General features: G+C 38.1%; 2 protein-coding genes and 1 pseudogene across 4 annotated transcripts; all 3 read right to left on the minus strand.

Moving 5' to 3' along the window:
• LOC17883576 overlaps positions 1-951 on the minus strand; it is a 1,456-nt pseudogene extending 505 nt beyond the window's left edge.
• A 1,286-nt stretch (positions 952-2,237) lies between these two features.
• LOC17881350 (protein ZINC INDUCED FACILITATOR 1) lies at positions 2,238-5,304 on the minus strand. Its single transcript, XM_023781528.1, has 12 exons — positions 5,079-5,304; positions 4,797-4,837; positions 4,577-4,664; positions 4,205-4,251; positions 3,970-4,045; positions 3,733-3,840; positions 3,614-3,658; positions 3,429-3,517; positions 3,294-3,337; positions 2,945-3,033; positions 2,706-2,778; positions 2,238-2,265 (listed from the first exon to the last, which is right to left on the minus strand). Exons 3-10 carry the CDS (start codon positions 4,604-4,606, stop codon positions 2,987-2,989), a joined length of 486 nt encoding a protein of 161 aa, XP_023637296.1. The 5' UTR covers positions 4,607-4,664; positions 4,797-4,837; positions 5,079-5,304; the 3' UTR covers positions 2,238-2,265; positions 2,706-2,778; positions 2,945-2,986.
• Positions 5,305-7,213: 1,909 nt separating this feature from the next.
• LOC17883148 lies at positions 7,214-12,003 on the minus strand. Of its 3 annotated transcripts, none has more exons than XM_023780397.1 (11): positions 11,900-12,002; positions 11,648-11,723; positions 11,194-11,512; positions 10,967-11,103; positions 10,662-10,775; positions 10,489-10,572; positions 10,097-10,246; positions 9,845-10,001; positions 9,416-9,576; positions 9,211-9,334; positions 7,214-9,135 (listed from the first exon to the last, which is right to left on the minus strand). In XM_023780397.1, exons 3-11 carry the CDS (start codon positions 11,509-11,511, stop codon positions 7,540-7,542), a joined length of 2,841 nt encoding a protein of 946 aa, XP_023636165.1. In that variant the 5' UTR covers position 11,512; positions 11,648-11,723; positions 11,900-12,002; the 3' UTR covers positions 7,214-7,539. The 3 variants fall into 3 exon arrangements, with proteins under 3 accessions (XP_023636165.1, XP_023636166.1, XP_006287010.1); XM_023780398.1 differs by having other exon boundaries at positions 11,648-11,727; positions 11,900-12,000; XM_006286948.2 differs by having other exon boundaries at positions 11,648-12,003.
• Positions 12,004-13,069: the final 1,066 nt, after the last annotated feature.

Here is a 13,069-nt window from a genome sequence, read left to right on the forward strand (position 1 = left end):
GATTGCGCCTCCTATCATCACCCCGATGCTCTGGATTAAATCTCCCATCACATGCAGATAAGCACCTTGAATGTTCAGGTTACGCTGCTTCTTCTCACTCTTCCCACCTCCAGTACCATTATCAAGCAAGGCTTCAGATAGATGTGGATCATCATGGTGATGATCATGTTCATGCTCATGGTGATGGCTATGGTCGTGACTGTGACAACCGTGGTCGTGTCCCAACAGAACAGCCATAGCAATATTGACTAGGAGACCAACTGCAGAGACAAGGAACATGAGAGAACCCTGAACTTCGCCACAGCCGTTGTGAAGTCTAGCAATTGCTTCGTAGACTAAAACGCCGGCAAGAAGCCAAATAATCTGGATGGATACAAGGGCACCAAGGATCTCGATCCTGAAAAAGCCATATGAGTGGCGTGGGGTTGGCTCCCAAGCTGAAACCCAGAGAGAGAACAAGGAGATGGCAAAGGCTGCAACATCGGACAAAAGATGAGCCGCATCAGTGAGAATGGCAAGACTGTTGGCTTTGATCCCTCCAACCACTTCGACGGTAATGAAGAGGCCACAGAGCACAACAGCCACCAAGAGCTTCCTTATAGATGCTGCTCGTTCTGCAGCGTCTCGTGAATTCGTCTTGGCATCAGAGAACCCGCAAGAGGCTTCTCCACATGTCTTCTTGATTAATCGCACCGAGCTTGCCTCTGCTATTGAAATCTGAAGCACATGGTGATGATTGCTTTCTTCGGAGTCACATTGCTTGTTATGCTCATGTTGCTCTTGGCCTTCCATCTACCACAAAAAAATTAAGTGAACTGTTGTGAGAACTAAAAAAAGATATCGATCGTAGCAACTAGTAGAATCAGACAAACCCTTGTCTGTGAAGTCTAAAACGCATGAGAGAGAGAGGCACAAAATCCGCAAGAAGAAGAAATATATAGTAGACAGAGGTACCTTACTCTGAAGAGAGAAATTTTAAGTTGTTGGGCACAACCCTCGCCTCTCCTTCCTTTATACAAAGAAACCTTGAGTAAAACAAAATTAAGGAAATTTAAAGAAATCGTGATTCGTGTGTGACTTTTTGGATTTTTAAAATATTGGACTATTTACATTGTTATACCCAATTTATTTCCAAAAAACAAGTATACATTTTTTGGTCAAAAAAAACAAGTATACATTCTAATCGGAGGATTATTACCTTTTCAGTTTTTGATTATAAAAAGCAACATATTAAAAAGAGTTAGGGGTAGACCTAGACAAATATCAAAAATTGAAGGTTGGTTTATAAATCTTCCTCTGTTCTCTTCTCGATAGCAGATACTAGTCAGATTCAACTACAAGCCCTACTAGATCTATCAGAGGCCTATGCACTTTTCCTTTTCTATGTAACAAGTTTGGCAACTCCACATCTATGTGAATCATGTGATAGTTTGTCTTTTACTCACCGTCGTTTTTCATTACCATTTGATATGATGTGCCTCATCTTTAAATCTATGCTATCTAGAGTCCACTTGTTTTATTTACTCATCTTAACCCAAACCATGAGAGAAACCATTTATATTTTCTATAGCATATGAAAGCTCTTTTCTGAATATTTTTGTAGTACTAATGGGCAATGGTTACAAAAGAGATATAAATACCATGACAAAGACGATTCAATCTGTTAAGCCCAAACCCATAAAGGGCCCAACCAACTCCGAAGCTTCTTAAAATTTCACGAACATAAACAGAAGCTGAAATTCTAAGCTGAGTACAATATGATTACGGTTTCTTTCAATTATGAAATATTGACATGAATCGAAACAACGAATCCATACATTACATTCCATATCACCAATTCAAACGGATTTCACATTGGAGTCGTGGTTAGGAATGGCTTGAACTTGAGAGCTACTCCGACCACAACTATCCCATTCATAACGAAGAACACCATACGCTGTCCTGCATGCATACGTTTTCAATTTATTTGTGTTAAGCATAAGCATTATGAACATCATAAATAATGGCCGACCAAGGGAAGTAAGTAATGCAATACCTGGTAGAAATGGGGCATCGTCGTGTCGAGTCACATTTCGCTCCAAGAAGATCTGTCAGCAATAGAGATTTGAGTTTAAAAGTTATCACTACTTCTTTGAATTTACTCAAGTTGTTCATTCAAAAGTTTCACTTACGAGATGCCAGCATGTCCAACGGTCAGTCATAGCAACCCGCCCGCCTCTGATCCTGTTGTTTTTGCTGTTTTATACAACAAAAGTGAAGTTAAATCTACAAAATGGACCACGGTTTGGAAAAAGATTAGAGAATGTCCATTTACCAGTTATGGCAGACAGTATAGGCACAAAGACTTCTAGGATCAAGATAGAGGTCTTCTTTCAAGTATTGATGGTACCAATGCAAATGAGTTATCCATTTATAGCAAATTTATCAGATCTAAGTTTAAACTTGATGTTGAAATTGTGCATTAATCCTCCTAAATGTGTCGATTGAACTTACAATTAGCACATTTAGGAGGATTGATGGACAACTTAACATCAAGCTTAGACTGAGGCCTGATAAATTTGCTATAATGGATAAGTCGCTTGTATTGGTATCAACAGTGCCTGAAAATGAAAGAAAATTTCAGAAGAAAGATCTCTATCATTTAATCTGCAGATAAGTATCAAAGGAAATATCAACTGGTTCCAGCAAAACGGGTAACCACTCACCGGCACAGGTCCTAGCATAGTCTCTGGGCCAAAGGATAAAAAAAACCTGAAAGGAGAATATATAGGCCGAGACCTAAAGCAAAAAGATGTTGATGAGTTATAACCGTCTCCAGTTCATAGGTAAGAATTCTGCTTACTTAAGTCTCAAGAAGATTCAATCAAAGCAGAGTCTTATCATCATGCTATTATTACTAAAAGTCTAAAACACAACACATCAAGAGTGAGGATGTTCTGCATACCTGAGATAGCAAGAACTGTACCGACATCATTGGTTGAATAGCTCAGACCTTCATATTTCCTTGAACTGTTTGCCCCATAGTGCATATAACTGCATAGCCAAATCCAAATGATGAATACTTCTTGTTCAGACGAAGAGCACAAGATAATGAAGTTTCATAGGCTCGCTGCAATTTACTGCGCAAAGACTCGGCTAGATACAACAGACCACACTTGTGAAAAAAAAACAAAAAAAAAAAAACCAAGAAGCCCACTTCACTTTTAAAGTCTTACCTTGACACCAAAGTCAAGATATATACATATTAACTATTTGGTGATGGCTATGGTCGTGACTCGTGAGTAATGAGATACCTGGTAGAAATGCAGCATCTAGTCGCCTTTCGCTCCAAGAAAATCTGCCAGAAATAGTACAGATTTTTGTTTAAGTGTCATTATATTACCGTTTCTTTGAATGTACTTAGCATGGTCATTCGAAATGTCACTTACAAGATGCCAGCACCAGCTGGTCCAATGGTCTTAAAAAGAGACATGGCAGTCATAGCAATTCCATTAGCCGCCCCTCTTTGGTTCTGATCCTGTTGTTTTTGGTTGTTTCATACAAAAGAAAAAATGAAATTAAATGTTTTTCAGTATTGGATCGGTTTACAAAAGATTAAAGAATGCTCGTTTACCACCGCTTTATTTTGAAGAATCAACAAACCGGTTATCGCAGACACCTGTATTCACAAAAAACTGTAACGTAAGTAGCTGAGAAATATATTAACGTGAAATTGTTTTCTTTTGGACTTACACTAAGAACGTTTAGTAGGATTGATGCACAGTTCAACAGTATGCTTTGACTGAGACCCGTTAGATTAGCTATAAACGGATAACTAATTTGCATCGGTATCATCAGGGCCTGAAATGAAATAAACTGTTAGAAGAAAATTAAGACCTCTATCTTGTTTCATTCAAGTGGGCTACATATCTGCAAAGAAGCATCAAAGGAAATATCAAATGAATGAAGTCAAATTAAGGCAAAACATACCGGAATGAAGCAGCATAGTACTGTCACAACCCATGCAAAAGCTGATATGGTAAAGCAGGGCAACGCATACCGGAATCTGCGCATATTATTTCATGAGAATGTTCCGTTATATTTCAGGAAAAAAAAAGATGCAATAGTTTAACAACTGAAAAAACGGTCGAAGCAATCCAGAACTAAAGCAAATAACCAAGGAGAAATTTTTACAAAATAACATCAAGCTTAGACTGATATATACCTGAATAAATTTGCTATAAATGGATAACTCCTTTGTGTCATCAGTGCCTGAAATGAAAGAAATTGTCAGAAGAACGATCTCTATTTTGTTTCATTTAAGTGAAGTACATATAATCTACAAAGAAGCATCAAAGGAAATATCAACTAGGTCCTAGCATTTTCATAAACAACCAAAAAAAAAGGAAAATAAGCGGAGACCTAAATCAGAAATGTTGATGAGTAATAACACAGTCTCAGTTTAACTCTGTTTATTCATAATTGCTTAACTCTCACGCAGATTCAAATCAAAGCAGACTCTAATCATCATATTCACAAGTTCTTAACTTGTTATCACTAAAACACAAGACATCAAGTGCGAGGATGTTCTGCATACCTGAGATAACAAGAACTGTACCGACTTCATTGGTTGAGTAGCTTAGGCCTCCATATATTTTTGGACTGTTAGAACATACTGAAAATATCTGCATAGTCAGATTCCAAGTGATGAGTTTCTTTGTTCAGACAAAAAGCTCAGGACAATAAAGGCTCTAGATACAAAAACAAAAATCTGTTCCATGATAATGATAGCTCTTAAATTCTTATCAAATACTCACCATACAAGAGAGAACTGGGTCGAGTGAAGAAATAAGCAGAGCTGCAAACACATGAATTCAAATTGAGAACGATTAGTTTTATGACACAGGAAAGCTTTTTCACAGATAGCCAAAACTAATTAGCCAATCATTTTCCCTAATCTCTCAAAAAACAGTTGTAAAAATAAAAGCAAAACTACTCGAATCAGCAGAGTACCTCTGTTTTTCAAAACTATTCGACATCAAAATTGTAAATTAACATAATAAAAACTGTTTAGAGGAAAGGGAAGTAAAGGTGTTTACAAGTGGAGAGGACGATGGTCCAAACGAAAGAAAGCTCCAGGAAAAGCTGCTTCATCTGCTCCATCTTCACATCCACATCTCCCTCGTGGTGGTACTTGTGCTTCTCCAACAACGCCTCCGTGTACTTCTCCGCCACTTCCTTCAGCAACAACGAACCTAAAAACTCCCACAAAAAAGAAGAAGGAAAAACAAATAGGTTAACAACAGAACAAACCGTCGAAGCAATCCGGAACAAGAGGAGATGATCTAAGGGAAATTATCAAAACTGTAAGTGAATATATCGGAAATATTAATCAGTACCACACAAGTTCTCTCTCTCTCGTCCCTGGAGCAGTAAGATGAATAGTCTCGGTTATGTAGAGAACATTTATGTAGTAACGTGTGAATTGTGATGTATATATTTATAATGGGTAGCTAAAGAAGGACAAATGGTCTGAGACAGTAAATTCTCTTCACATGCTCGAAATTTACCACTAATCGTAGGAAGAATCCGTATTAATGTCACATGCATGGGATAATGTCAAAGTGGTACTGACTCTGCATGAAGATGTTGCTCCCACCAGGCTTCGAAGAAAGGTAAACTAATGGTACCCGCTGAAGGGAAATGCAGACGCAGACACGAAGAAAGAGACAATTGAAGATGGGCTCTAGAGACATAAAAATAGGACTGAACAGTATTGGCTACTGATCCATCTTTACGACTTGGAATGGTTCTCACATTTAGTAATTGCAATTTCTCTACGTGAATTTTCTTGTTTTCCTTTTGCCAGTCATCCTTCACGTGAATGCTTATTTCAATAATTTTCATTTCTCCCATTAGGTGAAGAAGGGGCATCACCATTATTATTTAGGATTAATTGGATTTTTAGTACATTTTTGAAACATAATTGTAAAAGTAGTACATTCACTATTCATTATTAGCAAACTAATACATTTTTACTATTTGAACACTATTTAGACACTATTAAAAATCCTCTTAAATCTAATAACTAAAATATTCATCAAAATATATTTGGTTTATATAAAATTTCAATTACATAAAAATCTATATTTTTTTCTCTATAATTTGATATGCATTTTTTTTATAATAATTTCAAATATTTTTCAAACAAATTTTGATACGTCCAACTATTCTTATGTACAATTGTATGTCGATGTACGGAAAATCATCCGTACAGCGGTCTGTATATACGTATAATTGTATGTGTACAGATATTTTCTGGTCTATATATGTATATTTGTTTATGTGTAAATATGTTTATTTGTACTTGTTTCCCTTTATACAAATATTTGATGTACAATAATATGTTACCGTACAATTGTCTGTCTGTACAGATATCTGAAATAGTAAAAATGTACTATTTTGCTAATTATGAATAGTAAATGTACTACTTTTATAATTATGTTTCAAAAACGTACTAGTTTGCCAACACACCCTATTATTTATAGCACCACGTTCTTTAAGTCTACACAATAAGTGCTGAAACAAGGAAGGGTATATATAAGTTCAACATTAAAACGTTTTTTTTCAATTCCTTCACGCCAGTATATTATAATTATAATGGTTATGGATTCAATAATTTTCACCTGTCTTGTTTAGGTGAAGAGGTAATATCAGAATTTAAAGCAGCACGTTGTTTGAAATTACTGTGATGTTTCCAATTCCAATGCATGAGTGAGTTTAGTGCCTTTGAAAGTTGAAACACCTAAACGTCACGCTCATATGCATTAGTGTTTGAAATTGGAACTTATACAAATATACTGATATATTATAAACCGGCTATCATTGCCTGGTGGTCAGCCTCAGCCTCTCCTCCTTCTGCTCGATCGACCACGTAACGTAATGTATCAACAACCACTGCATTCATTGTAAATAACATTATTTCATTGAGTAAGTTGAAACTTCCAGAAAAAAAAAAAGAAAAACAAACAAATAATTTTAACCCTAACAAAAGTATTTTTCTGTTTACAAATGCAAAATTTCAACATATTTACTGTTATTTCGTGGGTTTGACTACATAGTATTATCTTGAATCATCCCATCGACCAACAACACTTATAAAATCGACAAAAACGAAACCAAAAAGGAAAATGTCTGAAAAACGTTGAAAATTAATCGTGCGAGGCTGATTCCATTTAGACCAACTTCCTTAGCAAATAGATGTTGGAATCAAGAAAAAAGAAGACGACATTGGTATTTCCAACATTATTATGGCAAAAAAGGAATTAAACAATACTTGAGAGAGAGGGTGAGCTGACAAAATGTAGAAGCCAAATAAAAAGGTAGCTGAGTATCCTCACTTTCTTCCTAATCCATATCTCAAAATCTAAATATGTACAACACCAAAGTTCCTCTGTATCTTTCTATGTACAGGCACAGAAACGAAAACTAAGAACCCAAGTTGGGTTTTGTATATGCCAGGTGCTTCTTCTGCAACGCAAAACTTCAAAAGCATGTAACTTATGGATTCCATGACCTTGGATACAGCTTGCCTAGTGGGTCATGGAGACCAGAGTTCTGGCGGCTCTGGTTCATCCATGCTACATCATCCGGCATCAAAGACGTTACCGGGTTGCTACCGCTCAAGTAATCAAGCGGGTTCGGCGGCTGAACCAAATTGCTGCCTACCTGAGTTGTACCTCCCCCCATCAGCATATTATAGTTACCAGATGCAACCACTTGATCACTCGAACTTTCTGGCTCAAAAGCAGATCTGGAATGGCGCAATTGACTGCATTGAGAGAGAACAGAGAATAAGCTTTGATCTGAACTACCTCCCGTATGAACTATCTGCTCCGCGTTATTAGCAACTCTGAGAATGCTCGGATCTCTCTCAGTTCCAGTTTGACTGCCTTGACTTGTACATCCGACACCGTTTGTGTTTGCCCACATGCTCCTAAATTGCCAGTTCTGATTTAATAAAGGGCCAGTGCTCAACCGGGGATGTTGGGTAACTCCTACCTGACCACAATTGGTGTTCCAGTCCGGCCGCTGCATCAAGAATTCACGTCCATTGCAGTAAATGTTGTCTGAAATGCTTCCTTGGCCATAGACGTCAATTTGTCTCTGCTGGTCCTGGGACACATGTGGTGCTGGCATCTGATCATGAAACTGACCAGTAAATTGACTGCCCTCCATCAGATTGTTGCTTCCTTGCTGCTGAAAACCAATTCCCATAATTTGTTTATGCTCATTAATCGGGACTTTGAGAAGAGAGTGGAGCTGCTCAGTGGTGCGAGATGCCACACCTTGGCCATTAAACAAAGACTGGAGCAGTTCATTTTGATCATTGTTAGGGAAAGAACCAAAACTGTTGTTTGCTTTTCGTTGAGACATCTTCCTCCTATCAACTTCTTCAGGCATGTTCGATTCTAGGTCTATGAAACAGTTTTTAGCTGCTTGATCACCTTCAGGATGGTGTATGATTGACAATCCACCACTGGGGGTGTAAGCTTGGCGGCTAATGTAGGACTGCCTTATTCCTCCTACTGGCTGCCACACATCTCCAACAGAACAAAACTGTGGATCTTCTCCATGGCTTGAAGTAATACAAGGAATCCTCTGGTCTGACGAAGCATTCTCTAATTCTGATACACAGTGCTTGCCTACAGGATTTGCATCATCAAGATCTGCCGCGTGGGGCACACTAGGAAATGAAACCTGTGGGAGTGGCTGACCTTGTATAGACCTAGGATAATCATTTGCTTCAACCTCCGTTTGGTTAAGGCCATGACACCTGCTGGGAGAACAAGGAGAAGAATATTGTTTCTCTTCTCTATCCTCCAGATGGATGTTATTGCCACAATCTGGTGACGAAACCTGTGAGGGGTATGCACCAATTTGCAAGCAGCGACCTGACTCTGTGATTTGGTCACCATAAGACAAAGAATCCTTTGAAGGGGAGTGATGCTTGCCAGAGACTTGACTGAATATGACAGAATCTTCAGCGTCTGGCGCCAAATCATCACTCTGATTAGGATTCAAACTTTCTCGATCATTGTATTGAACATCATGCTTCTGCAAAGGGCTTTCTGCAGCGTATAGGTCCTGTTTATCCTGTTCCCATAAAAGTCGTTAACCACATACGAATGTAGAAACAATCTATTATACATGTTTACAAAGAAAACGAACCTCCATCCATGGATCAAGTTTGTCCTTCAGTTCTCTTCCCACAGAGCTGATTATATCTCGTTTCTGTAACTGTAGCTTTTTCCATATTGCATATGCTGCAGGAAGATCTTTCACCAGTTGTAGCCTGCATGAAACAACCAAATTTTTAAGAAATCTAAATTAGAGGCCTGATGAAGGAAGCCACTTGTTTCACCATTACACTGACCAGTGAGCCTTCAGTTTCTTTTGTTCTTCTTCCACAAACACTCCGTATGGTTGAACATCCAAATTATTGATGCTACCCAAGATTCGATTAAGTGCTCTTGATTGAATGCTTTTACCAGACTGCTTCATGCTTGTGACAATCTGATGCTGCTTCTTGCTTATCTAAAAAACGAATTGCAGTTAAATGCTTGATCAATAAACACATCTGTTACATGAACGGAAATTGAAGATTCAAGCCAACAAAAGCGACACAAATAACAATCGTTTGTTTTCCAAGCCACTCCAAAATACTATGCATGCAGCTGTTTAATGGAGATCAGGACATTCTAATAATTTTTAAGCTGATAAACTTTGGAACAGCCAGTTTGCTGCTGCTTGATGATTGACTGCATTTATTAAATATATTTAGAAATGCCCAAGAATAACAAACCTTAAGGTAGGACATGTATTTAGCACCATCAGTTTGCTGAATACTATGTTTCGGTAGCATGTCCTTCTTTCTAGCTTTTACTCCCGCATTAACAACATGATCTCGAGCAATCAAGAGACTTTGATATTTTTCTTTCTCTACAGCAGAGCTGTTGGGCCTAAAATGGATAGAAAAATTAGTATGTAGGTTAGGGACAAGGAAAAGAATAGTAACAGCAATTGCATATACATGTGTAAGAGTATTTTTCAGCACCTTTTCTGAACCTCTCCACTCCTGAGAACCGAAGGGTTCTTATTATCACTACTGCATGGTTTCTCATCTGCAGTCCAGGAACTCGACTCCGAGGCAGCAGTTAGATCTTGGCAGCTACCATTTACATGTGCACTGGCCCCTCTTGATCTCCTGAGAAATAAATATAAGCAATAGGTGAATCATAATTACTAGTTACGTATAATGAAATAAAATCTCGATAAAGGCATCACTAGACTCAAGCTCAACATAAATCCATATTCTGTAAGGCATATTTTTTAATCACATCGTTTATTGCTTGACTATATATTCTTCTCTAAACTACGTGATTTTTCAATGTATCTGCATAATTACGTTACACTTCAACAATTCTTCTAAATAGCAAATTTACTGACCCCCATATTATTTTGACAGCATCCTTCTCTGGATCTTTGCAGATTTCCCATTTCTCCTTCAACGTCTGCAAATAATCTATAATACTACCAGAAACAATGAAAAGAGGAGTTACAATCATGTCGACAAACATTCTGAGTGCTCCTATAATCTGAATAGAGAAAACTGCACATACTCATGATGGTATTTCTCTAAATCTGAATAGTATCTCCTTTTACCAGCCCTCAGGTCTTCCTCTCGAGAAACGATTTGATCTGGATGAGCTTTGCCAGAACAGACAGCTTCTCCCCTGAAACCACAACATACACTCAAATGGAGTCGAATTTCTTGAGCATACATATTAGACCATCACCAAGTATGCGGTTTATAATGAGGCTATAAAGGCAGATCATGGAGCTCGGCATTATTTCAAGCTCTTTTTTGGTTTAAGAAGCAATCACAGAGTTCATTCTAGGAATCCCAAAGTTCAGTGCAACTAACCAATCAAGAAAAGGATTTCCAAAATGAAAATTCTCCCCATCGAGCAATGATTGTACAACTTGCTCCACATCAACTCCATCAGGGAGAAACTGCCGCAGATAATTTCTTTCGCCATCAGATAGACTAGAGCGCCAAACCTGGCAAAAATAAGTGGAGATGAAAATGATGGAAACTTATCATTTCAAAATGTGTAGGCAGATGTTACACAAGAATAGCACTTGTATTACCTCATTAGAAAGCACCTCTGACAGATTTTCCAACTGGAAAGTATCATGCGGAACGGGGCATACTTGTGCCAAGATATGCCGCCTAGGAGGAAGAACATCAACAAATTCTCGAAGATGTCTAAAACTTAAGCCAACCTGTTCCTTCTTAGAGACTACTTTACTTCTGTTGCGGTCCCATTCAAGACTGATGTGATCACCTGAACGCAGAGCACCATCTGGTGAGCCAATCTTTTTCCTTTTTGATCTGTAATGGTCCCGAGAACTGAAACCAATAACATTGGCACTGTTCATCCGCTTTCTCCTCTGATCAGCTGCCATTCTGAGGAGTCCATAGAGAAACCAAATGTGCCATATTGTAACAGAAGAATTGAAATTTATGCAAAAGGTTCCAAATTTAAAATCAGTGAAGTAACAGCATCTGATTCAGGGACCAAATTAAAACCAAAGTACTTACTTTTACGGCTGATTGAGAAGACAGCAGCGAATGGTTATTCGATGATCGGTTATGTCGGAATACGCAATCTTTTGTTCTATCTGACACAAACCCACGAAAGGGAGATCGAGGAAGAAGAGACACAATAAGGGGGGGAGTTAGCAATGCGATAAAGCAAGAAGCCCAAGTCGAATTCAATTAAAGAAGAGAAGGATGATGAAATTGAGGGCGATTAGAGAAAACCCTAGAGCACTGAAGCAAGGGGGATTATACCTGGACGGAGAGACAACTCAACGGCCCAAGAGAAGAGAAGAGAAGAGAAGAGAATTAGGAGATTTGTTTGGGAGGAAGGAGGAAGATAAGGCAAAAGAGGATTTTTGGGCTCCGCTAAGTAGCCGTCAAACACCCTGCTGCTTCGCTCCCCATGGACCACTGCTTCGGTTTCGATTCTTTCTCCCACCGAACCAAACCGAACCGAACCAAACCGATTATGGTTATTTGTTTTTTCCGAATTTACTTGTGTATCCAACAAAATTAGAGGGAAAAAGATAAAAGGCCGGGCCTTTGTCAAGATGGGCTTTGCAGTCTGTCAAAGTCAACGTAAAGTCAGATCTCTTCTCTCATATCGGACACTGACTTTGATTGGTGGGTTTAAAAGAACCTATGAAATGTAGTAACTTGTGAGTTGTTTTGTATTCAATAATCAATAGTTCGGATGGAACAAGTGGTGAGTCTGGTGACTACTGACTACTGAATATGCTATCTGTTAAATCTTTATAACTTTAGAAATTCAAATTTGTGTATCGTTTTATAAAATAAAGATCATGGATTAGGAAATTTTAATAAGTAAAAAAAAACAGTCTTCCTTTTGAAAAAATTTTCCGTAAATACAGCCGAATTTTCACAAATAAGTGGATATGATTTCACAGGGGAAAATCTCTGACTTGATTCGTCGAACATGGTTCATAGTTTCTTTAAATGAATTGGGCCTAATTAGGCCCATCAAGTTAGAAGCAAATTTTTTTTCTTTTTTCCGACAAAATGATTTGGAGGGAAACCGAAAAGTTGAACTCACCGGGAAAGAGCACACATAACATTTATTTCGTAATCTACTTACTCCTTGGAAAAAAAAAAAAAATAAAAAAAAAAAAAATAAAGAGGAGTTTTTTTTTTTTGGTTCTCTTCTTCGTCTTCTTCACAGTATCAATCTCGCGCTGCTTAGTCTTCCATCTCTTCTTCTTCGTTCGATTCTCCTGGTTTGCTTCTTTCCTCTCCAGATTTTTGTTCATGTCCTCGTTTTCGTGTTCCGCTCGTGACTCAATCTGAAACCCTTGTTTTGGATTTGTGATTTTGAGGGTTTTGTTTAGCAGGGGAAAAAGAGTGATCGATGGCTGGAAAAAGGAAACGAGCTAATGTTCCTGAAAAAACTGAGCGACGAACGAG

Source organism: Capsella rubella, unplaced genomic scaffold, assembly GCF_000375325.1.
Source record: "Capsella rubella cultivar Monte Gargano unplaced genomic scaffold, Caprub1_0 scaffold_6, whole genome shotgun sequence".
NCBI lineage: Eukaryota > Viridiplantae > Streptophyta > Magnoliopsida > Brassicales > Brassicaceae > Capsella > Capsella rubella.